General features: G+C 40.9%; 2 protein-coding genes across 4 annotated transcripts in view; one reads left to right on the plus strand and one right to left on the minus strand.

Annotated features, from left to right (window-relative positions):
* Positions 1–15,852, plus strand: part of LOC127378404 (neuronal membrane glycoprotein M6-b) — a 40,615-nt gene extending 24,763 nt beyond the window's left edge. For both annotated transcript variants that reach the window (XM_051427223.1, XM_051427222.1), the window contains exons 2-7: positions 7,805–7,991; positions 8,535–8,694; positions 9,308–9,476; positions 11,498–11,571; positions 11,660–11,725; positions 13,083–15,852. In XM_051427223.1, the coding sequence (XP_051283183.1) occupies positions 7,805–7,991; positions 8,535–8,694; positions 9,308–9,476; positions 11,498–11,571; positions 11,660–11,725; positions 13,083–13,235 (809 nt within the window). In that variant the 3' untranslated portion in view covers positions 13,236–15,852. The remainder of the gene's footprint in view (positions 1–7,804; positions 7,992–8,534; positions 8,695–9,307; positions 9,477–11,497; positions 11,572–11,659; positions 11,726–13,082) is intronic.
* A 1,915-nt stretch (positions 15,853–17,767) lies between these two features.
* Positions 17,768–25,283, minus strand: LOC127378415 (ras-related protein Rab-9A). Of its 2 annotated transcripts, none has more exons than XM_051427241.1 (3): positions 25,225–25,283; positions 19,475–19,511; positions 17,768–18,794 (listed from the first exon to the last, which is right to left on the minus strand). In XM_051427241.1, exon 3 carries the CDS (start codon positions 18,716–18,718, stop codon positions 18,113–18,115), a length of 606 nt encoding a protein of 201 aa, XP_051283201.1. In that variant the 5' UTR covers positions 18,719–18,794; positions 19,475–19,511; positions 25,225–25,283; the 3' UTR covers positions 17,768–18,112. The 2 variants fall into 2 exon arrangements, with proteins under 2 accessions (XP_051283201.1, XP_051283200.1); XM_051427240.1 differs by lacking the exon at positions 25,225–25,283 and adding an exon at positions 22,145–22,556.
* Between the last annotated feature and the right edge of the window lie 315 nt (positions 25,284–25,598).

Below are 25,598 nucleotides of genomic sequence, written 5' to 3' on the forward strand. Positions count from 1 at the left end.
GAAAAACAGAACTAACTTACTGGGTCATACATTAAAAAAAATACCTTTACAGTTTGTATCAGGGCCTAAAAAACAGATTGAAAAACAAAGTTTGTCAAAACTCTAAATTGGTGGACAAACATCAGTTTTTTATGCTGTACTCATTCTGTGCATCATCCAGGGACAAAAAACAAGCAAAAGCACCTTAATTCAACCAGAGAACAGATGAATATTTAATGTTTACGGGTGTATGAGCATAATGCAGCTATATGTCCAGTTACCTTTTCTCCATTGTGCTTGAATATAGATTAATTCCTTTGTTTTCTCATATTTATGTGCTTGTAATTTCTCACCGGTTGGAAGTTTCAGTGCTAAACATGCTGGGTCAGATGCAAACATGCAAACAAGCTGAATATAATTTGCACCAGATGAACCGTGTGTGTGTGTGTGTGTGTGTGTGTGTGTGTGTGTGTGTGTGTGTGTGTATTTCTCTAAGCATCCACTCTCGTGTGTGCAACATCTGTGTATGCTCTTCTGTGTGCGTGTGTGTGTGTATATATCTTGTACACTCCGGAGAGGTGGGTGTGTTTGGTGTGTGTCTTGGGAGTGGAGTCTCTCACCCAGCTGTCAGAGTTTAGCCCACATCAGCCACAGAATGAGGGAGATGGAGGGAACCAACATCCAGCAGATCAGCGGGATGAAAGTATTGATCACGCAGCAGAGCGCAGAGAACGCGATTTGAGAGTCGTGTAGTCCATCATGCTCAATTACGCCCGGCCAGATGCTGACCTTGTGGCATTCATAATGCTGCATAACCAGCCAAGGGTTTCTCACAAACAGAAGATTAGGGTCAGTTATGTACCGTGGGAAAAATGAAAAAATGTTTCTAGTTGGGGGTGGTGATGGTGGCTGGCGTCATCCTCTTATACCTGGTGCAGAGCATATTGTGACCTCTTGATCAACGGCGCAAACAAGCCGATTACTGAAAACATTTGCTTTGATAGTGTGTTGAGATGAGAAAGGAGGTATTAAAGAGAGGATTTTTATTTAATAGGAAATGAAGCTAAACGCATATTCTGAAGTATTTACTTACTTTGAATACTTTTTGAACATTGAATCTTCACATGCAATAACTGTGCAAACAAACTGCTACTCAAGTAGAGAACAAGACGGGTTTTACACAAACTCTCCAGGTTAGCCAAACGTACTTAGAAGACAAAAAGGAGGCAGTAAAATTGTTACCTGAAGACTATGTTGTAAAGATTACGCAGTTAGGGCTGAAACAATTAGTTGTTGAATTGATTGACTAAGTCGTTCTGCGTTATTACAGATAAAAAGTCCAATAAAATATGTTTCTGAAAAGATTTAAGGAGAGAAATAGGCAATGCAGTGACAGAATCAATTCATATTCCATCAGCACTGCCTGGTTTGACAGTTTGATCTGAGTTTGGTGGGTTGAGCTAGACGGACTCACTGAGAATTAACTGTCAATCACAAGGTAGCCACGCCCTTAAGCATAATCTTCTTTATCGTCTATTTTACGCACAATTTACTAAATGAACATCATGCTGTATGGAAAAAGACTTGAAACTTGAGCTGAGCTAATAAATAAAGTGAGAAGCTGGTTTATTTCTCCGTAATGTATTTTTCCTGCTCCCCTGGACATTAGAAAGAATGCAGGTTTAAGATACTTAGAGCTTCTGGGTCTGTTTAGGGGAGCCAGTCTACTATATATACTGTTAGTAGTTGACCCTGTTGGAGGACTGACGCTGCTGCTAATGAATTCTAATGGGCATTTTTCCATATTTTATGACACTTTATAGACAAAACAACAAATTAACTGAGAAAGTAACTGGAAATATTCATTGATCATGAAAATTGTGAGTTGCTTTGACAACTTTGTGCAATGAGGGTTTATTACCAACATTTTTAGTCTGCTCACTATCGAGTTAGATGATGAACTGTGACACTCTTTGATCATTTAAATCCTCCTGTTTCTGTCCCTGTTGGACATTGTTGTGCCAGTGTCGATATGTTCCCAGATTTAAGCAATTACTTTGTTGTCACAATAAGAAAAAACTACAAAAACAAGACCCGAGTTGAACTACAGTGGAATTATCCTTTAAGGAAATACAGCTTTGTTTTTAACTTTTAACGATGATGCGGTTTTGATGTTCTCTCATGATTTTTAAAAGGGTTTCATTTCATCCTTCAACTCAAGTGGAAAGACGGAAATCTCTCAAGCTCAAGTTACGAGGTTACGAGTTAGTGTGAGTGTTGTTATGGCTGTTGTGCTGCCATCAAACAGATGGGACTTCTTTTTCATCTCAACTAGAGGAGACACAGACATCCACCCCCCCCTCCCATCTCTTTCTTCTTCACTTTCCCACACCCTTCCTCTCTTTCTCTCGCTCTCTCCCTCTCTCCCTGGTCCTCCTCGGCTCTTGTGGGAATCTACCCATAATGCACTGTGAGGAAATTGCCCCATAATGAATACAGCACTTCTAAATTGGAATACAGCCGCAGGCAGGGACCAGACTGGCCGCTGAAATATTCACAAAGCTTTATTAACGCTGTTATTCCTGGCAGATGCACTGTGCGTACGAACAGTTGGCGAAAATCATGCTGTGCCACCGAGTTGTACATTTTATGGCAATTTATTAACTATCAGGACAGTCAATGGGATCTTCTCTCTCCTCTACTCTCAGTTTAAATTTAAATCAGCAAGGAAATCAATGTTGTCAGAAGTATACAGCACAGAAATTCAGGCAATGTTATCTAGAGATGATAGATGAAACTTACATTGCAATGCATGCTGTAGCTACTTAAATGCAAACACTACAAACTCAAACCTACCGACGATGAAGTTTGTAAGGCGGCGGGTATTTGAGGGATTATTTCACGGCCAAGGCTCTTCATTTCATGTCGTGGGCGTCAGGTGATTGACAGGAAGCGGAGCATAATCACAAAGCATGTCAGCAATCGATGACAAGTTCTGTCTCCAACCATGTCTACTCTGTGCCACGCCTCGTTCATCCAATCAAAGAGCCTGAAAGGTTCTCTTGTCCAATTAATAAAAAGACTTGGAATATGAATGTGGTGAAAAAAGGACAAAAGCAAATGGAGGTTTTTGTATTGACTGTGTGGATTATCTGTTGCTGTGGAAGATGTTTTTTAGATGACACAAACTGCTACTTTGTACAGAAAACCAGTAAAAAGGATGAATAAACATGAGGGGGACCTTGGACAATTTCTGTTGTACAAAGACTTTCTTCATATTTTCTGCAGCTGCACAGCTTCTGACAAATGCCTGCAGTTGTGTAATGTTGCATAATGTCACTGCTACTGCATAATCCTTCTGGTAATCAACTAAGATTTAAACCTAAAACAGCATGTGTCTCTTGGTAGTTGTAACCAGAATGTAAGGCTGCTATAATCAATATTTTTTAAACAGTGGTGCTCATAGTGATGAAACCACAGAGAATTATCAGCAGTTCCCCCTAAATACGTAAAACACATTTCCATGATAACCTTTTAAGGGATGTCAGTGTTGTAGCTTGTTCCTACTACTGTGTATCAGTTCCTGTTGCATGAATTCCATGCAGAGTCGATAAAATAAACCAATCCTCTCTCTCCCTCATCTCTCTCTCTTAATTATCAAACAATACGATATGTTTGACCCACTTCCCAAAACCTAACCAGCAGAAAACGTTTTTTTTTTGTTCAAAATCCAGACCACTGTCACCGTTTAGTACCAATCTTTAGGTCCTGATTCAGGTTACATCACTCTACATCTATCTAAGAGTGTGTGTGTGTGTGTGTGTGTGTGTGTGTGTGTGTGTGTGTGTGAGGCGGCTGCGAAGGACTACGCTACTGCTGAACTGGGTCGTGGGTAACACGTTGCTATGGCAACTGCTATTTGCCAGCCCTGGGGCCCAAGAACTGCTTTTTGCGTACACTTTCTCTCTCTCTCTATGTGTTCTTTTCTCAGTTCTGCCTCGCTCACTCTGCCTCTTTCTTCACCTTCTACGCTCTTTTTCCTCTTCCCTTTGTTCCTCTGCTCCGCTTTATATCGATCACTTGCTCCGTCTTCCTCTCCATTCACCTCTGCTTTCCCGTTTCTCTCTCATACTTCTCGCTCATACCAGCGTTCCCTCTCAGTTCTTCTTCATCTGCCTCTCTCATCCCTCCTTTTTGTCGGTCTATATGGAAAAAAACAAAAAGAGCAGGAATCTATTAACATTATCTCGCTTTCACCCTCAGCTGCAAATTGAAATCCTAATTTAAGCAAGGGAACATTTTAAAGTTTTGTCCTGCAGGCCGCCACAGCGCTTTTAGAAGGAGAACAAGCTTTAACAGTGGGGGATGTTAATCCGTAATTGCTCTTCTTGTCTGTCAAATATTTGCTGTTCTGTCGATTGACAAAATTAACAGAAATCCTCTCTCTTTTGTTCTTTCATATTGGAGAGCACGTGTTCAGGCGCCTTCACAGGCAGCCAGTAAAATGTTCCCACAACCTGATGCATCGCCCTCGGTCTGAGATTGTTGAGATGATATATGATACAACATCGTAACAGGAGCGTAACATATTGTCTTAGCGATTAACTCCAGCCGGCTCAATGTAAGTACAGTGTGGGCATGCAGTCATATTTCAAAGAGAGAGCAGAGAAGAAGACAAGCGGGGCAGAGACAAGCGGTAGCGAGATGCAGCGAGGTATAAAACGAGAGCAATGGGCCGGCCTCGGTGTGTCACCTAAATTCTCCTCTAATGAATAGTCCATTGATTTCCATTAGGGCTAGCTGGAGCTGACCACTCCGGCCTGTCTGTTTCCCATTAGCGCACTTTAAAAACTGAGGCTGACAAACAGTCATAGCCACAGGCGGGACCAGATGAGGGGCCCCCATTCAGCGTTTAAAAGAAACCTGTGAATTCATCCATGAAGCTGCATGGGGCCAGGAAGAAGATTGAGTTAACAGCAGAAATAATGTGAGCTTTAAATACCAGTCTCTGAGCACAATCTGCAAATAGTCTCCTTTTTCCCACCTTGATAAGAGGTATAGTAAAAGTCCATGACTGTCAAGATAACGTCACCTGGAAATTCTTGATTTGCATTTGAATAGGCAGGATTACCACATCTCGCTTGCAGGTTTAATTATCTTCTTTAAATAAAAGGGACAGAAAGACTAACATATTAAATTACCTGTTGAGATTGACCTTTTATAGCAGGATGGAGTGTCAGTGCAGAGCAGCTTTTAAACAGCTTCCGGTCGTCATTGTATCGACCAGGGAGTCCATTGCAGCCCCACTCTCCCTCCCCCTGAGGCCTGGCCTGTTTCTCAGCTCAGGAGTTTTAGAGCCATCCAGCCTTATCAGCTCCACCTCTCTATCAGCCCGCTTCCTTCATTAACATTAATAGGATTTGGATCTATTATGCAACGAGCCTCCGCACAGTTACGCAACGCAGAGTCTTCAGCAGCAGCAGCAGCACTCTTTGGAGGGAAGCAGTTACATCTTAGATTTATGGTGTGGGTTTTCATTCACTCAGACAGGGAGAGGAGGGGTTTTCAATATGGGCCAGCACATGACCCCACACTGAGGTCAGAGACTTTAATATTGAGCCTCAATAAACAGAGGCACTAAAGAAATTAAATAACAAACATGCAGCATGTAAATTACCAGCTATAGGCCTAAAGAAGAGACTATAGCCAAGCTCGCAGCTCTGAGGTTGGACTTAGGCAGCGCAGAGTTTCACATTCATCTGCTGAAAGTGGAAAGCTTCTCTGTGCTCACTAAAAATCTGCTTTTAAGGGTCTTTGTGACATCCTGGTCCAGTAGGCAACTTGTGATGTAGAAAATTGAAGACAACAGTGCACACACACTGAGAATAGACTTTACAGTGAAGTAGAAGACATTTTGTGTCCAGCAGGAAAACTTTAGAAATGAACAAAATTAGCATATTCATACATTCTTAATTTTTTTATGAGGTAGAAGGAGTAGATCAGACACACATTATTGTTCCAAACAGACTCAGTAAAGGATGACCAAAGTTATTACAATTAATTCTTTGAACGTCATGAACGTCTGAACCGAATTCTATGTCAAACCATCCAATAGTCTGAATTATTTCATCCAAAATTACTAATGTCGACCTCATGGTGGTGCTAGAGGAAAAGTCAGGGGATCACCAAAGTAGTTTGGATTCATCACCTGGAAGCCATGAACGTCTCCACCAATATTCATAGCAATCCATTTAACAGAAATTTAATCCTGGACTAAAGTGGTGAGCTGACCAACTTCTCCCAGGAGTGACGATATCGATGATTCCTCGGCGGGGCTGAAATCAATCTGCTCTTTTAAACTCATCAATAACAACTGTCCGCCAGCTGCAACACTACCTGGCCTGAACGGTCGATTACAATAAGGATGGGAGTACAGAGAGCTTAGTCTAGGTTTGACAGATTGTGATAGCGTCAATCATGTATTCATGAATAGAAATGTTTAACAAACTTATGGACATAAAATGATGATGCTTCAGAGTTGCCAATTGCTGCACGTTGTCATGGAAACAGCAAAGTGGCACACACAAGACAGTTCATTTTGTGTTTTTTCTTCCCGGAGTAACTTCCTGCTTTGCTGGAGGAGCTATTTTTAAACGGGTGTTATATAAGATGCAACTCTTGTGCTCAATACAATGTGTTATTTTCCCTCTGTTTTATTCCTCTTCATACTCTTGACTGTGATTTCCCGTACCTGTATCCCATGTAGCTCATGACTCACTCAGGAAGCTTCACACGCTGTCAGCATTAATGGAAAACAAAATTACTAATTTATAATCATCATCATTCTGTAGGAACTGCTCAAGCACAAGGGATCATCTTTGATCATTCATCATCACTCTGGATTTGTGAAAAATGAAAAAGGAGAAAGATGAAAATATGTCCAAGGTGTGCAGGCTAATCTTGGCTTCTTTCAGTTTCTCATTGTCATTTGCATTGGATTTTAAATTCCCCCGAAAACAAGAATAAATGAAGCAAAACATCTTCGTCTTATTCTCACTTTCATCTGCAAGAGTAACACCATCTGACAGCAAAGACATCTTCATTCTTTTTGAAATATCACTTCTCTGATGCCCTAGAAAATAAATGGCTAGTCATTTATTTTGAAATAATTTATTTAGGATTACATCATGAGTTATTCATGCAATCTGTTCATAAGAAATAAAAAAAGAAAACTTTTGAAATGTTTCTTTAAAGACAAAAGGGAGATAGAGTAGTTTTTTGGAACAGGATGTGAGCATGTAGCACAGTTTACATGTAATATTCAGCACTCCCAGCTGAGCTCAAAGTGAACGCACACTAACTGTGAAAGAGGCTATGATTAGCCGCTCGACATGCCTGACAGGGAGAAGTGTTGTTCTCCTCTTGTAGACTCGGAGAGACGAGCGTGACAGTATGAACATCCACGCAGGTTTCTGCATGAGTAACGGTTAAACAGCAGTGGACAAAAGGCCGTCAAGTGTTGCAGTGAGTGTCATCACCAGAGGTGATTAAGCCACTTCATGAGGTGGCATCTTGCAACAGTTTGCTCTGTTCGCTCCAGTTCGGTTTAACGCGTACATTTGATTTGCAATTGGGCCTGAACACCATTTGTGCGCTTTCAGATCTAAACTGGATTTGTTGCTCTTTTATTTTGCCTTTCTTCCATTCCACATTTCTCTCCTCTGTCCCTGAAGTCAGAGTCCTGGTCGGACCCGCTGTAAATCACGTACTGTATCAAACTGGAACCGAAAAAATAAACCTGCTCTCTCTCTGTCTCCCTCTGCAGGATGCTTCGAGTGCTGCATCAAGTGTCTGGGCGGGGTGCCCTACGCCTCCCTGGTGGCTACCATCCTCTGCTTTTCAGGCGTGGCTTTGTTCTGCGGCTGCGGCCACGTGGCACTGACCGGCACCCTGACCATGCTGGAGAACCACTTCTCCAGGGTCACCAGCGACCACGCCACCCTCGCCATGGTGTAAGTTCTCAGTGTTCAGTTGCTTGACTACAGGAGGCATTGCACAAAATCTGTCTTTATCAATGAAATCAAGCACAAAAACACATGATGGAATGCTTCACAGTAAGTTTCAGAAGGAGCGTGGTTAAAGCTTAATCATTGATGAGATCTTGGCAGCATTAATGGTTTCAGTAGAAACAACAGTATACTGGTGCTACCCCTGTAGTTATTAAATCTGTCGACTACAGCCACCCACATAATCTGCCATGATTCAGAATCCCCTTAAACTTGCAAGTGTCTCTTAACTTAAGTCAGTGAGCATAAATAGGTCTATAAATATTCTGAAAAAAGAAAATAATAGTAGGAGGCATGTCATCAGTCAAAGAGATTTCAAAAAGGCGTATTTCTGGTCCATTTCTTTCAAAATGAATGGTGCTGTCACAGATCTTTTACATAAATGGTTCTTACTGCCCTTCATAGTTGCATATTGTAGATGCAGCTTTAAAAGCCCTGTGTTACTGGTGGGATTTTTACCATTGTGATTTATTTTCTGTGTGTGTTCAGGATCCAGATCTTTCAATACATTATCTACGGCATTGCCTCTTTCTTCTTCGTCTACGCCATCATCCTGCTGGCTGAGGGCTTTTACACCACCAGCGCCATCAAGAAGGAGCTGCAGAGTGACTTCAAGACTACCGTCTGTGGACGCTGTATCACTGCCTTCGTATGTCAACACACACACACATGCACACAAACATAAGCAGCTGCTTCAAATCATCACACCCACTGACCCAATTACACTCCAAATTAAAGCCTGTAAATGAGATTGAATTACTTTAATGTGTATTTTAGAATGTTCTTGCTTGAAATAGTCTTCACACCAAACACAAAAACAGTCACTCATAATGCTTTACAAGCCAGGACAAGGGTCATCATGAAAGTGTTGCAGAGGCACAGTCACACACCTCTGCTACACATTTATGGACACACACACACACACACACACACACACAGAAAGACAGATACGCAAGCACCGACACACACACAAACACTCGAGGCCTTGAGGGTAGCTCTGGCACAGTTTGTCCTTTCTAGCCTGATTACTCTAATTGCTGCAGATGTCCAGTAACATTAGCTTAAACACAGACTCTGAGTGTGTGTGTGTGTGTGTGTGTGTGTGTGTGTGTGTGTGTGTGTGTGTGTGTGTGTGTGTGTGTGTGTGTGTGTGTGCAGCTCTTTAAGGAATAATATTAACCTATTTTCTTTAATGCAACTCAAACTTTGGCACAAAAAAAAAAAAAAGAGAAATTGAAAAATCTCCTTTCTTTTCACCGCAGTTCATGTTCCTGACCTACATCCTCGCTCTGGTCTTCCTCACCATCTTCGGCTTCACAGCGATACCAGTTTTCCTCTTCTTCAACATGTGGAATACCTGTGCTGCCATGAGGTCTCCTGATGCCAACATTACCTCGCCCGACTCCATCTGTGTGGACGTCCGGCAGTACGGTAAGCTGTCCCCCCTACATTACACTACAATCTTTTATGTTGTTTATGGTTTGTGACATTCAGTGCATCATTTAACATCCTGATTTCCTTTGTTAGTGATTTCTCATGGTAATGTTTGGCAAAAACATAACAAGGGGTGTTTTTTCCAGTGTATAAATTAACAACTGTCACAGTTTTCAATAAGGTTCATGAATTTCATCCACTACCACCTTTAATTGAATCGTAAGTAGAAATATCTCAAGCATAACGTCATGGTGAGAAACCCATGGAATCATGAGCTGTTTCTGAAACAATGATTCAGTATGACAGGGCGGATTATTCCCTTAGTGCCATTAAGCGCTTGTTATTTTATTCTAAACCATTGCTATGAAGATTGACAGCCTCTAAGCAGAGTTCCTCAGCTCATCCTCGTCTCATCGAGGCCAGCGTGTCCTTTATGTTTCTGCTCCAGCTCTGTTTCTGCACACCTGATCTAATTAAGGATGACACATTTTCATTACAGTTTAATTGGATCAGGTGTGCAGGAGCAGAACTTGGAGGGCAGGTGGGCCTTGATAACTGGGTTCATAAAATCACAGTTTTACTGTAAAAGGCTCCATGTCCTACTTCAGTATCATCAACTTTATTGATTTCTTTATCTTCAAAACCAAAGAGGTATCAGTTTTATGCTAGCAACAGGGTTTATGGGAAGTGTGCTGCGTGTAAACTGAACTGATTAAAACAAAAATGTATCTGTTCCCTTTTCAGCCAACCACACAATGCTGAAATTTACACCTCACTGGTCAGTTTAGAGCTAGACTCCAGTGACCAGAGCATCAGCTGAATACACAAAACAATGCCTTTACTGTTTGCTAATGAAGCTTTGTATAAAGTCGGCTGCCAAAATATAATTATAAAATAGCAACAAAAAAAACATATTCATATGCAACATATCCCCCCAGGTATTTTGATTTGCAGCTGAAGTAAAAAGGATCCGACTGCATGCTGTTTTATGTGTTTTCAAAGTTTAAGAGAAGTTCCCCTGATCAAGGGGCCGGCTAGTCTCAGCAATAAAAGCTTTTTACTGTAGAACATCCTGGTGCTTCTCCCACTGTTTTTACACATACATCCCAGGCTTTAACCTGCAGGATAGCAAACTACAGAAAGAACGTTTTGCAAACTAAAGTTAAAACATTACAACTGCTGGCCTCATGTCTGTACAGTTAGCTAATATTAGTCATCATAAGCTACAGTGCTGCTCATATGTGAACAAGCACAGGCTGTAGCACTCAGTGTATTGAATTGATCACATAATCTTGCTTGAGTTAATGTAAAAATACACCCATTATACATTACAACAGAAATGATTCACTCAGTCCTTATGTATATCACATATTTATCTGCAGCTCTGGTTTGCTTTAGATGTCCTTTTCTATACCGGAAGGGGTCAAAAATACATTTAGATTATTGAGAGTCTGGTTGGATCTCTATGAAAACCCACCTTCCTGCAGTATTACAGCGCAGTAACGCTCTCCTGTGATTGCCTATCTGTTTGATGGCCTAATGTACAGTATGTGACCCACATTTGAAGGACAGCTGGCCTGCTTGCAAAGTAGGATGAGGATCACATATGCTTCATTGGCATTCATCGTATTAAACTGTATGAAATATTAACCCTGAATTACTGGCAGACATAAAATTATCATCAGCAGTTCAAGAGTTGATGAGTGAAAGGTTTTGGTGAGCATTCAAATCTTCTTATAATGTCAATGAAAAGAAGAATAAGTAAGGAATATAACATATAATAAGCTTATGCTAGCCTAAAATGTTTTTACAGTAAAGAAATAAATCAAAATATTGACCTATATTTTTCCGGTAGGAGAGGCTCAGAGGCCCGGACAGCAGCAGCCCTCTTTCCTCTAATCTTTATCCGAGCCTAATTCATAATGCCTTCAATCATACAGTCTCGGGGGAGGAAAAAGCTTCTTGTCTCAGATGAGAAAGCGGCAGTCCTGTGATGTTTCATCTCTCTGATCCTGTAGGTATTATTTCCTGGAACGCCACACCGGGAAAAGCTTGTGGAGCCACACTGGGAGACATTTGTAACACCAGCGAGGTGAGAGGACGCTGACCTGACCTTTTCTTTTCTACTTTATCTTTTCCTTCCCTTTCCCCCCGCACTAATTACCTCTTTTCATCCGTAGTTCTACCTGTCCTACCACCTCTACATCGTTGCGTTTGCCGGCGCCGGTGCCACGGTCATCGCATTGGTAAGCTGCTCGTGATCCCACCGATAATGTGCTGCTCAAAATATGCACGTTGCCATGGCGTGCTTATCTGTTGCCATAGCAACCCTGCCTCTCACGTTTATCAGGATGTCGCCCTGTGGGTTGAAATTCGAGCCTGCAGCCTGCCTCTGCTGCGTGAGCGTGTGTGTAGACAGGGTCAGTGTTTTACTCTGCTGTGGAGGCGGATTGTTTTGTTTTATGTCCAGGGAAAAGGAGATACTAAAAAAAAAAACGATAAGTACCTCTCCAGATGTTATGTTGGGTCAGCTGAAAGCCCTCTGCACTGTGATGTTTTCCAGCTTACTTTTCTGGGTGGTAGAAGGAAATACAGAGGATGAAATAAGCATCTGAGCAAAAGGAGTATGCTTATTCCTGATGGGGTACAATTATATAATTTGACTGTTGCTACATTGGCCATCAGCATATCATTAAGAAGATCTGGCACCATTAAATGCTCATTTAAACGTTTTATTTGATTGTTCTGAGAGTGGTTTTCTCAGATGATTTTCCTTTAATTTAATAACTACTTTTCCAATATTTGAGCAGTCGTTAACATTTATTCATCCAATAACTACTACTTCAATGTTGCTGTAATCAAACCCTGAACAATGTTACACAACAGCCTTTGAGATGCTGGATATTCACTGATTTGGCAGGTTTTTATGCCCAACAAAGACTACCAGGTGATTTCACTGATGATTACTAATTAGTGGAACCGCTGGCTGCAATGAAAACCTCCTTACTCTCGACACTATTGTAGTTCTGAGCAGGTTTTTAAATTAAAGCTCTGGCCACACTGGAAAAGTGACAATAGTAAGTATACAGTATACTAAACACACTTGATTTTTGTACACTGTCCCACAATGCAATGCACAAAGAGAATGGAGGAGCTACTCACAGCTGTAAAACATTAGAACATTTTGTGGTTAGTGGTGAAAGAGCTTTGAAAATGAATGTGTTCTTGGAATAAAAATGACACTTTCTATGTGTTTACATGTCGAGTTGCACGCTGTGTCCTAATTCCACACTACACATGAACTGTGTACAGTAGATACTATATGTTGATCATTATGAAATCAACATACTAACAGGAACACAACACGTGCAGACTTCAATTAAACCTTTAACGGAGTTAAATTAAATAATGAATCAAAATGGTTTTCCAAATATTTTATAGTTTAATTTCTGGAGCGTCTTCACCACCATCCACAATTGGTTCTAATTTGTTTCAGCTGTTAACAGCTCTATTTCCTCATTTGTATTGCATTGTGCAGTCCTCCACTGCACTTTATTCCCTGTCCTCAAAGTAAATCAAGGAAACATCTCGGTTTCTCCTCAGATCCACTACCTGATGATTTTGTCGGCCAACTGGGCCTACCTGAAGAGTGCCGTCTCCACGCACGAGTACCAGGACATCAAGACCAAGGACGACCAGGATCTGGAGGCTGAGGCGCGCTCCAAGGAGGGCCAGAACTCCTCCTCCTACTCATAAGGACAAGAGATCCTCTCCCGCCACCACCACCCATCTCCTCTCCACACCTCAACCCCCCCACCCTGCAACACCCAGCGCCCACCCCTCCCTACGATAAAAACAAACCACCTCGGTCATGTTTTATAGTCCCCCAGCCTCCTGATTCTCCATCCTCTTCCCCTCCACGATGTTTATTAAGAGCTGTGGGCTCACACCAGAGGGGAAGAGAATAGAGGATCAGGAGAAGCGGCAGGCCCAGACGGAGGCAGATGCTTCAGAACGGGAGAGCTCTCCCGCCGGGGTCGAGCTCAGGTACGATACATCAGTTCAGAAGCGTCTCCTCCCCCGTGCTTTTGGGCGGCGACTCGTGAACGTGGCCCGGCTGTGATGGCCTCGCGCCCTGAGCCAACACAGCCTCTCAACACACAGATCCTAACAGCCTAAAAAAACATTGTTCACTGTCTGCTTCAGCCACAGGGAAGCCAGGCAGCGACCAACTTCCTCCGTTTTTTTTGGTGTTTTATATGCATATATATATGAATATGAATATATTGTGCGAATGTGTACGAATGTTGTTGTTTTTTTTAATACTCTCTGAAAAGTATGCCAGGTACTATTATGATCTTTCTTCTTCTTCTTTATGTTTTTGCGCTCACAGGTTTTTTTCTCCTTTACTTTCTCCTCCATCTTAAACTTTTTATTGCTAATGCTCGATACGTTGTTGCACTATTACGAAACAAAAAATTGGGGAGAACTGAAATCCCTTGGAAAAAAAAAAAACAAAGCACCCCGGCCCCCCCGCCCCCTCGCTCATAGAAATACCTAAAAGACTCAAATCATGTGGTATCTCAAGGATTATTAGTGCATTTACATGACCAGAGTTTATTTATCCGCCAAGGTATTAACCATTCATTTAAGACCAGAGGAGGTGTAGCAAACTTTTATAAAAGGATTAGTTTTGGGAAATGCGCTTATTCGCTTTCTTGCCGAGAGATGAGAAGATTGAGACCAATTTCATGTTTGTACGTAAAATATCGAGCCAACGCCAACAGCCAGTTAGCTTAGCTTAGCATAAAGACTGGAGGCGGGTAAACAGCTAGCCTGGCTCAGCACAAAAGGAATCAAATTTCAATATAAAGTCTCAATCTTCTCATCTAACTCTCAGCGAGAAAGCGGATAAGCGTATTTCCCAAAAAAAACGTCAGACTATTCCTTGTAAGACCTTTTTTCAGTTTTTGCTACACTCATCACCAGCGGCAGCAGAAATCAAAATCTGTCTGGGTTTTTTAACACAGAAAAAAAAAGACACACACCTCAGGTATCAAACCAAATCTGATTTTAGCCAGTTGTGTTCTTTTCCAAAGCTTCACCATCTAAACATTAAACCTTAGCCTACCGGATTGGTACACTGTCCTGTGTGAATTATACAGTAAAAACCAGTTCTGTCATTTTCTAAAAGTCCTCCTTTTGCCAATGAAGTTCACCTGTAAATAGCTGAATCACCCTAAAAGATCTCAATTAACACCTCTCCCAACACGGGGAGAACACAGTCAGTGTTTTGCCATACTCTTCTATTATTTTTTTCCACAGATATATGTAAATGTACCCTTTGAGATATGTGTTTAGCACTCAAATACTAGTTCTGCATTTGATATAATAATTGTAATGTAACATCTTTAAATGATATGTCGTGAGAGGGATACAGTGCAGTCATGATATGATATGATGGATTGAGGTGCTTGTGACGTATACATTTTAAAATGTGAAAAAAAAATATGGAAATTGATTTTTGATGTTTTATCAGTTTTAGGCAGCTGAGTTCTTCTTGTGATTCAGTAATAATGATTTTATTGAACTTGTTTGTGCTTATTTTTCGATGGCCAGCCAAATGAGTGACTCATCAACATGTGAGTTGAGAAAAAAAGTCACTTATTTTTTTTTTTTTTTCCTTTTGGTTTTATTTTGAACGTCATGCCTCTCATATGAGCCACAGAGACTGTTTTGGATGTTTACACTCTGAATAAAAACAAGTCAGGAATTTTCATACATTAATTTTATAATCAGATATTCTTTAATAATCATGAACTATATTCTATATTGATCATCACTGGTTAGTTTACCCTAAAAGAAAAAAAAAAAACACTGAAGAAGACAAATTTTTGAACTTTGATGAGATGAAGCATGTCAGTATCGTCCATGTGTGCAGCTGTCTATTCTGTATAAAAAAGGACTATATTGCCATGTGTGTTATGTTTGATAAATATACGTGCTTTGCTGGCAGGTTGATGTAAAGACAAACTTCAATTTCCTATAAGACGATGCGTGTCAGGGTGTTGTTGTTTCCTCGTTATTTGCATGAAGGAGACATGACTGTGTCTTTGCAGTTTTTCAGGTGATGTGTAGTCAATTGTACTGACAACTATGGTAGGCGGTGTTTGCCCCCCTCCTCCACACTTCCCCCGCCCCTTTCCACCTACTCTTTTCTAAAGAAAACTCCATTGTACTTTGATGGCATTGTAGTCCCTGTAGGTGTTTCATTATGGTTTTATTTTTTAAGTTGGAAATAGTTCTATGACTCCTATATAGTGATGATTTTTGTAACCTTCTCTAGTAAAACCGATATTTTTTATTATCGTGACACCGTTGTCGCCTGTCTCGTTCTTGTGTTTGGGTCTCTTGAATTTCTGTTTATGGAAACAAACCCGTATTTAAAAATCAAAGTGAAAGCATACAAGGCATTGCTTTAGAACTGGAACTAGTGAATAGTTGTATCTGAATTACATACAAAGTGTTTGGGCTATAAAAGCATCAAAAAACAGTGAAAAATGCCCATTAATATAGTCAAAAATTTAAATATATTCAATTTAGTAATGTAAGACAGTGAAAATCATCAATTCCTTACATGCAAGAAGTTGGAAACATCATGTTTGGCATTTCTGCTTAAAAAATTGACTTAAATTAATGATTCTCAACATATTTGCAGATTCATTTTCCATCAACTGACTTGAAGTTGTATTGCTGTAGCTCTAACAAATAAAAAAGTTAGAAAAATCCTCCATGTTTCTGAGGTCGGCCGCGTTTGGCCTCTGCAATTAAGAAGTAACTTGCAACAGGTGATGTTAATTGATTAAATTAGACACCGCCTGTGTCAACACTTAATATACAAATATCTCACTTCCCAGGAAAAGTGATGTTGGTTTATTAAAGTCAGTAGAAGTTGTCAGATGGCTTTATTCATTTCTTTCTATGGAGATATGAAATGAGAAATAATGATGTCGTCTTAAATGACTGCAGACTGGACTTCTCTGAGGAAGTTTAAACATGCTCCACGTCCACAGTACACCCACACAGCTGATTCCACTCTCTACCTTTCATCTGAACTATGTGGGCAGACTCTTTCTGATTGACATCTCCCTCATTCTCCCCTCAATTATGTTGCTCTTTTATGTAAAGAGTATATATATATATAGTCCACATTATTCAAAGAAAAGCTCAACATTGCCACTAAGTGAAGACACCTGTGTGGGTGTGCAGGGCCTTTGATCAGTACCTAATGCTGGAATTCAACATCTCTCTTTATAGGACAGGAATTAACATTTGAGAAGGAAATTACCAGCGTTACTATGAAGCCACAAACTGGGCGTTTATCTCTCAAACTGTTGATATGTGGCGCAACCTTGTGGACAAAGAGGGTACTATACCTAAAAGCACAAGAGAAACACTAAATCCCCTCATGGTATCACTGGTATTACCAATATTCAAATTAATAACATTTTACATCTCTGGTTTGGCAGAACACAAAATATAAAAATTACTTTTAAAAATGATAAAATCTAGTTTGTGTGATTTAACCTATAAAATCTGCAGTAGTGAATCTGATTACTTTTCTTACCAGAGAGACAGTGGCATTGACTACATTTAGTTCTTATTTATAATTTAATTGACGACATACATTTTATTCTGTATGTCAACAGTTTGAGTTATAGATGGAAGTATTTGGGGTTTGTAAACCTCTAATAACTGCAAATATATTATGCACATAGTTTAATTAAAAAAAAACATTTAAAAGCACTTATAACATTGGTAACTTAGATTTAGTTGCTTTCTAATGATGGTTTCTTTATTAAGAGACCAGAAAATCATTTGGGGAGTGTTAGTAGCTTTCAATCTAGTATTTAAAATTCTGGGTGAGGGGATTACTGGAACGTTTTATGGACAGGAATCAGCAATAAATCACTTTAACACAACCAATATTTTCACTGTAAACGTGGTTGTATGTTTCTGAGAGTCCTGCATCTGCTTCTGGAGGAGGAACATAATCTCTGGACTTCTCTTTTCGTGGGCTAAAATGTCAAACCACAGCTGCATCAGTGACGTCAAACCTTTAGTTTAACCTTGTTTAGAGAACTGTTACTGCTTTAGGTGACATAGTTTAGCTTTTATTAAAGAATCCCTCCTTAAAGGTGTTTCCTTTCAGCCAGTTATATATTCATCTCTGATTCAACTGAGGTTTATCACTGACCACAAATGAATCCATAAAACCTGCAAAGACAAACTGTATCAGAGATTTATTTTTATTAAATGTCCATCAATGCTTTGTATAAATTGATAACCATGCAAATACAGTCTGAATCAGAGTTGGGAATGGTGTGTGGAGACTTTTGTGTCCCTCATGTGGTGAAAATGCAAAATATTGGCACAAAATAGTCCGTTCTGGTCTAAAAAATATCAATATTTGTTTTCAAATGCAGGTCCCAGTCAAAAGTTTATCTGAGGACATCACATACGGTAGTCACTGAACAAACACCACTTCCTCTTTTACAGAGTCATAACCCACGCTCCATACACTCAACTGCAGGAGCATCACATGAGCTCCTGCTGGCAGTCACACTGAGCGCTCAGCAGCAGGAGGGGTCAGGGGGAGTCTTCCTCTGCAGGTCCACTGTGTTGGTGTGGATCAGGTGATCGGCTCGGTCGTCCAACGCCAGAATGCGGCGTACAGCCTCCTCAAAGGCCGATGCTACGTTTGTAGCATCCTTGGCGCTCGTCTCAAAGTACGGGTGGCCGCCGTTCTCGCGGCACCACTGTCGCGCATCCTCCCCCGAAACCTGACGCTCGGGCACGTCCAGTTTGTTGCCCAGCACCACAAAGGGGAAGTTGTCGGGGTCCTTCACGTCAGCGTAGTAAGTGAACTCCTTCTTCCAGTTGGACAGGTTGTGGAAGCTCTGTCCGTCGTCCACGCTGAAGGTGAGCAGGCAGCAGTCAGAGCCGCGGTAGAAAGGCGTGCGGAGGCTGCGGAAGCGCTCCTGACCCGCCGTGTCCCAGATCTGCAGAGTGACGTGGTGGCCGTCCACCTCCAGCTCCTTGTTCAGAAACTCCACGCCAATGGTGTGGAAGAGGTGCGAGTCAAACTTGTTGGTGACGTAGCGGTTCATGAGCGATGATTTGCCGACGCCGCCGTCGCCCAGGAGGATCACCTTCAGGAGAGCTGACTTGGACGTCATGGCTGCAGAGAACCGGGTCAAAGTTTGGTCTTGCTGGTCTGAGGTCTGGAGACAGCAACAATGGAGACAGTAACACCTGAGGAGCACAAGAAAGCAAAACAAGAGTAATTTTAGTTGCAGCCTTACTCAAGTCTTATAAAAAAAGATATTTATAACTTATGTTACTTTAAGCTAAGCTGAACCTTTTTTTGTTTTAATTAATTAATAATTAGTCTACAAATCTTTCAGAAAATGTGTGTGTCTGTGGATAGTGGAGGTCTGCATACTAATACCTTTCACAGTATGAACGCATGAAGGAGCAGAGGTAATAATTGACTTTACCCGCACACAGTGTCTAACTGGTCGGTCTTTATGCCTGCTAACGCGACAGGATAACAACCGAGTTATCCCTCCATTTTGTTCAGGAGTGGCTCTGATTTTTAACCTTTGGCTTCTCTGATAAGATCGTGCTTAAGAACAAACAAACTGCTCCTCAATCAACTTTCACTTCCTGTAAGCAACTCATTGTGACTGTTTCCTTCACACTCTGAGAACTAATTAAAGTCAGTTGACTAGCTAATCCTATTAAACAGCCACAGCCCACTCATTACACTTTACAGCTAATGAACTTCCTACACTGTGGGTAATATGTTATGCATGAAATGATCTGTGCTGTACGTCACATGGACGCCGATCACAGGACCAGTGAGTCGCCCCCAAGTGATTGCAATTCAACATGGTCAACAACAGAGGGAAGATTTTAGGCCAATTTCTCACCGTTATTTCAGCACGCAGATGCCATTTTATCAACAATCTGTAGGAGAGAGAAAGAGAGAGAGTATTTAACTTCACACAGATCAAGTGGCCGAAGGAGTTCACCCACTCACAGGCTCGGCTGCAAAGAAAAGTGAGGATTTAAGCAGAAATTTAATCACGTACCACACACACTTCGTACTTAACATACCAGTTCAGGCTAAATAGCAGTCATTCCACCCACATACCAGAGCAAATCTGAGATGAAGGTGGGAAATCTCCCCAAGAGCAGGTTTAAATAGGAGACGAGGAGGAGCTTTGTTAAGTGACCAAGATCATCTCATCCATCGCAGTTAAGATGGACACTGATCCATCACCGGCTGTGTGTTAAAGGAATACTCTACCAAAAATCTATTGAGTGTAAAATACTCTTGAATTGTTCCAAATACTCACAGTTTCTCCACAACAACATGTCTCTTGTTACGCTACAAGCCTACAGTGGGTGATTATATAATACTCCAAATATAGATTCTTGGTGGAGTATTTTTAAACCTATTGAATTTGTTACTTAAAGTTAAACTTAGTATCACGTTTTATTTTGAAGGGTCTCAAGGGTACATGTAAGTACGGCTACAACAACCAGGAGATAATATTCTGCTGTTTACCATGTTGATGAATTGTCTATAAAATGTACGAAAAAAATGCAAATTATGATAATTAGGTGTGTTCAAATGACTTGTTTTATCCGACCATCAATCATCCATCCGTCACAAATCACAAATAAAAACATGAACTCGTCCCATTTAGAAGCTGGAACCAGAGAACATTTGGCATTTTTACTTGAAAAATAAACCAAACGATTAATCGACAATCAGAATTTGACAATTTCGAGTATCGACTGATTACGTAAAGACTTGAGGAACAAGCTGCAGCTAAAACAACCTTGAACATTATCCTTCTCTGAAGTGTGCAAATTGTCTCATCACACGCACTAACACGTGACAGCAGCGGTATGACATTAGGATTATCTACACATAATTATCATTATTCTAATGTGCTTTATGTGTCTCTTTTTCAGTTTTTGATATGTAGTTTATGTAGATTAATTAATTAATTAACCAACACTTTTTTTTTAATAGTTGGTAAATGAGTTGTTATATTAATCAACTAACCAAATAATATTAGTTTGATTAATCGATTAATAATTAGGTGCAGCCCTAGCTCTAGTTGTACTACTTATGAAATATTGTGCAGTAAATAAAGACATAAAATGTAAGACCATGACTGCCAGTTTAATATGTCATTCAACAGTCTAATTTGTGTAATACCCCTACTACTGTCCAATGTAAACGCAGTCTGCAGCCAGTTAGGACCAAATTGACCAAATCCGTTGCTTGTTAGGAAACGTTAGGCTACTTTGCAAAGTAAATACATGAATGAAGTTCAACTCAGCTGTGTGCTGAAGGAACTATAGGCTGCACTGTTACACAAACTGGCAGCAATAAGCACCCCAAAGGGCCAAGACTGGAGGTCATGATGCATTTATCCTGGGGGACACGATGTCTTCGTCCTGGGACTTTAAACTCAGACTGCTGCTCCTGTAATTTCAATCTGGAGAAATATTAACTTTTTTTTTTTAACAGCAGTGATGCAGTAGGAGCAGGAATGAATGGCCACACATACAGTCACACACACACACACACACACACAGTCACACACACAGGAGTCATGTGCTCCATTCAGCAGAATGCTACTATTTTAAGAGAAGGCTGCTGTCTGGGATATTTCCAATAAAGTAATGAATACTTCCTCCAAACAACCAACCACATGGTTTTATTTAAACCTACAAAATATAATAATATCTACATAAATGTATTTTTTTGTGTAAAATTCAGATTAAGAGCCAATATGCGAAATCAGCAGGGTAATAATTAGCTCATTCAGATGCAGCAGAGTGAGCCAGTAACGTACTTCCTATCAATAAATGGGATTTAAAGCAGCAACAACATGGGAGAGCAGCTGCGAGGAGAGAAAGCAGTCGGAAACAGCATTTTACAGTTCATAGTTAAGTTAGCAAACATTCGGGTACCAATACAGACAACATTTACACTTCAAAATGATAATTACAGCGTTGTTTGAGGTGCAACATCACATTTTTGCGGTTTCTAGCTATCAAACCCCCATTATGCCCATTTTCGGACACGAGCCGGGGCGCAGTTAATGTTTTTGTTATTCTTCTTTCCCCAACACTTGAGTGCCTTTCACCACATTTGTTTAAACTGTTCAGATGTGGGCAACAGCATGACATGGTGGTGGAAGATGCAACATAATAGTCAAAGCGTGACTCAAGTTACTCTTAAAAAACCAGGAGATTCGCCAGACCGGCTTCAGTTTGCGAGCAGAAATTAACTCAATGAAGTGTTTATCATCCCTAAACTAAACTACTCTGTCATCAATATATGTCCGAATATTGATTTATGCTTGTATTTAGTGGCTGTCAATATTCTAAGGGAGAAAAAAGCAAAGCAGCTGGGGGTTTGTCCGATAATGGAAGCTCCACCTTAAAACTGTAGCTGTCCGATAATGGGCGTGCTAACGGGGCACACACTCGCGACTTTACTGAGCGATTAAAAACGACACAAAGTGACATTTTTTGCTACTGAAATGTAAGATCTGCTATCTCAGTGACCGTACCTGTCGGTGTGGCGGTCACAGCCCGGCTGCTGCGGTTACATTCCCCTCATCCATCCCGGTTCGGTGCTGCTGTGAGCCGGTGACATGGCGCTCCGGAGTCCCCGCTACTCTCTGGCCTCGGAGCCGCTGATGACGCTCATATGACCCGGGAGTGTCACGCCTCCTCCCGTCATGCGCTTTGCTGAATGCGGTCGCCGCGTGCACGTTTTTATTATACTTTCCATCTTTCACGGAACATAGTCTCTCCGTCTGATCTATGTTGCACATGTTTCTGTTTATTAGATATGGAAAATACACGGACTTCATTTGATTAGTAAGGTCACTGGGTTAAAGCGCATGTGGGTTGGGACACACAAAGGTTTCTAAAAGAAGAATGAGAGGTCACAAGATGACTTAAGTTATAAGAAAGAAAAACCTATTACTGTTATACAAAATGATGTACATTTTTCCCTAACTTTTCTCATTTTGTTGCCTTTTTTATTTACCTACACCACTTCAGTAGACACAAATGTATTTTACAGGGTCACACAACAGGCCAACAATGTTGCAACCACTGGGTTAAAGAACCTGACAGCCTGCTGCAACCTCGGAAATGTAACCTACTGTGTATTGCAGAATTCCTTGTGCAGTGACACTGCATAAATGAGCAAAGGTGAGCAGAACTGATGCATTTCTGCAGGTCTGTCAGCCTCTTACAGTTGTTTAAAATTCCCCATAGGAGCACAAACCAACTCCAGCTTCTTACCTCTGTCTGCAGCATGTTTTGTCTGTTTGTATCTGCGCGTGTGTGCACGGGAGACGACTGCAGAGCACTGATATGACAGGCCACCATGACTGGAAGGTAAGATAAGATAGGGAGCATCTGAGAGGAGACGCAGCACAGGGAACAGTGCTGAGATACCAAGCAGCCATGTATCTCACTGACAAGATATTGCAGCTCCACATCAGGAGGGGGGGGGGGACTTTCCTTAGAGGGGATTTTTCCTTTGGACCTCCCCAAACTGTCCTTTTACAACCAACTGAGCCTTCTGCAAAGAACAGCAAAGTTGTGTTGAACCAGGAAATCTCAGCAAACATGAGGAACACTTGAAACAAAGTGAAAACAAATTTTAAAAGAATGATAAATTAAGTCTATTTTAAGCAGCTTTAGTTGCTGAAGCCGTCAATATGTTCAAACTGAAAGTGAAGCTTGATCCATGCAATAAAAGGTGTTTTGCACACTGCCAGTGATGATGATAGAACTTATTTGCCCCTGCTTGTCCATTGCTGTATTTTGTATGCTCTGATGGAGGTCAGACTCACCGAAAGCTTGCAAAATAAAGTGATATATTGCACAAATCCACAGTAAGTGTGTGGAAATCGTCACTTTCGAGAAGATAAAAGCTGAAATCCCGTCATGTTTTCCAATGAAAGGCATGTTTCAGTTCAGAAACTGAAAAGTTTTCTTTAAAAAAAGAGATATCCAGTAACATTAAGGACCTACGTTTACGTGACACAAAAGCAGAACTCACACACAGTATGACTAATGTGCACACAGTATTTACTGCGTGTATAATACAAAGGAGACTTCATTCTTTCTCCTAATTCATTTTTTTGGCATTCTGGGTAAAAAAAGCCAACAAATCAAAGAGCAGCATCACAGAAAAAGACAGATATTGATTGAAGACGGAATAAGACAAACAAATTGATTATAAAAGTGACTGATTTAAAAAATGTTCTGAATCTTTTCAGCCTGTACAGTAAAGGACCGCTGATGTGATGTCACAGTGACGTGTAATAAAGTCATTGTGCCACGTCGACTGAGTGAAGGACCATGGGATATCCACGCCTGGGGCCGCTCATGCAGATTACTGACTCACATGCTCACCGTTTTCTAGGGTCACATGTCTCATCCACTGGAGCCAGTATGCTAAATGAATGGGATATTGTAGGTAGCTAGAGGCATGTTTTCTTCTTCTTTTTTAAGGAATTTAATCACTCATAGCTCCTATGACTTACAATAAGTGCAACAGAACACACAAATTATTCATTAGTGAGGGCAAAGGTCAGGACTGTCGTGGTTTTACATTTCTTTGCCAACCAGAAAAGGTTCATGTGAGGAAGAGGAGCCATGAAAAGCAGTTCAATGAGCTGCTGTAAGTAGACAATCTGCAGGAGACGGGAAATGATTCAGCGGGAAGAAGATGACGAGAGCTACTTCTTGAAAAGTTGTGGTTTCAGTCTGCAGCTGCAATAGACAGTGACTCAACTTTTGGATAATGACACAGTGTTTTTTTAAGTTATGGATTTACTGGTGGATGCACTTTAAAATGCCAAACTCTGCATGCAAAATATCCTCAAAATGTCTAAACCACAAGTATGCTCTCCATCCTAGAAGAATGCTCTGTCCTTTGTTTCCACTTTCCTCTGACCGTTGCTCATGTTTCACTGCTGCAGGAAAGCATTTTCTCTTATTTTATTGGTTCTGATTTGGCATCTTTCAAGAAGCGTCTTCACCACAATGATTTTAACTCTTTCCAACTTGTTGTGAAAAGTTATACAAGTTTATGAATCCATAGAATCTTGAAATCTTTTGACTGAGGTGAAAACAGGAAACCACTAAAATGAGGCTGGTTTCACACAATGATTAACAACAGCAGAGCTGAACGTTTGATGGAGTAATTTCTGTCATTTTAAACGTTTTCATGTGTGCAGTACTGTCACTGCAGCAAAAAAAGAAAGAACCGTAGTCATAAAGTTGACAGGACAGAGAAACTCTCCAGAGGATTTATCAGGATGATCAGGCTGTTTGACTCTATTTCTCTAACTATTTCTCTGTATGAACCTGGACTGTGTGTGTGTGGCTATTTGGCCGTGTAGAAGAACATTCATTAACATTAGATCCTGACCAGGATAAACAATCAATGAACTTATGTGGATGCATTTAAGAGACATGAGATGCACCCAGGCTTTGTATTTAAAGATGCAAAGTAGTTTGGGGACATTGGTCTGATAAGCACCATAATAAACTAGCTGTCCAATAATAGGCAATAGACCATTTTACCACTTAAATTTCAGTTTTTCAATCTCAGTAACTGTACCTGTCGGTGTGGCGGTCACAGTCCGGCTGCTGCAGTTAAACTCCCCTCATCCATCCCGGCAAGGTGCTGCTGTCAGGAGTCCCCGATGGAGCTGCTCTTTGGTAGCCACACACAGTGTCACACTTCCTCCCACTTTACTGGATGCGGTCAGTGCATCCACATTTTATTATACTTTCTATCATTTTCATCAGTGGCCCCTTCGTCTGTCCTATTGTACATGTAACACCAATCACATTTTCCTGTTTTTACACATGGACTTAATTTGATTGCGAAGGTCACTGGTTTAACGCCTTGGTCCCTAACACTGGGGGTTTAGGGGTTCTTAAAGAAATATGACAGTCTCAGGATGACTAAAGAAATAAATAACATATTAC

This window comes from Dicentrarchus labrax, unplaced genomic scaffold (genome assembly GCF_905237075.1).
Source record: "Dicentrarchus labrax unplaced genomic scaffold, dlabrax2021, whole genome shotgun sequence".
Lineage (NCBI taxonomy): Eukaryota > Metazoa > Chordata > Actinopteri > Moronidae > Dicentrarchus > Dicentrarchus labrax.

Coding starts and splice junctions, on each gene's coding strand:
- LOC127378415 (XM_051427241.1), bottom strand. CDS start 18,718: ATGACGTCCAAGTCAGCTCTCCTGAAGGTGATCCTCCTGGGCGACGGC.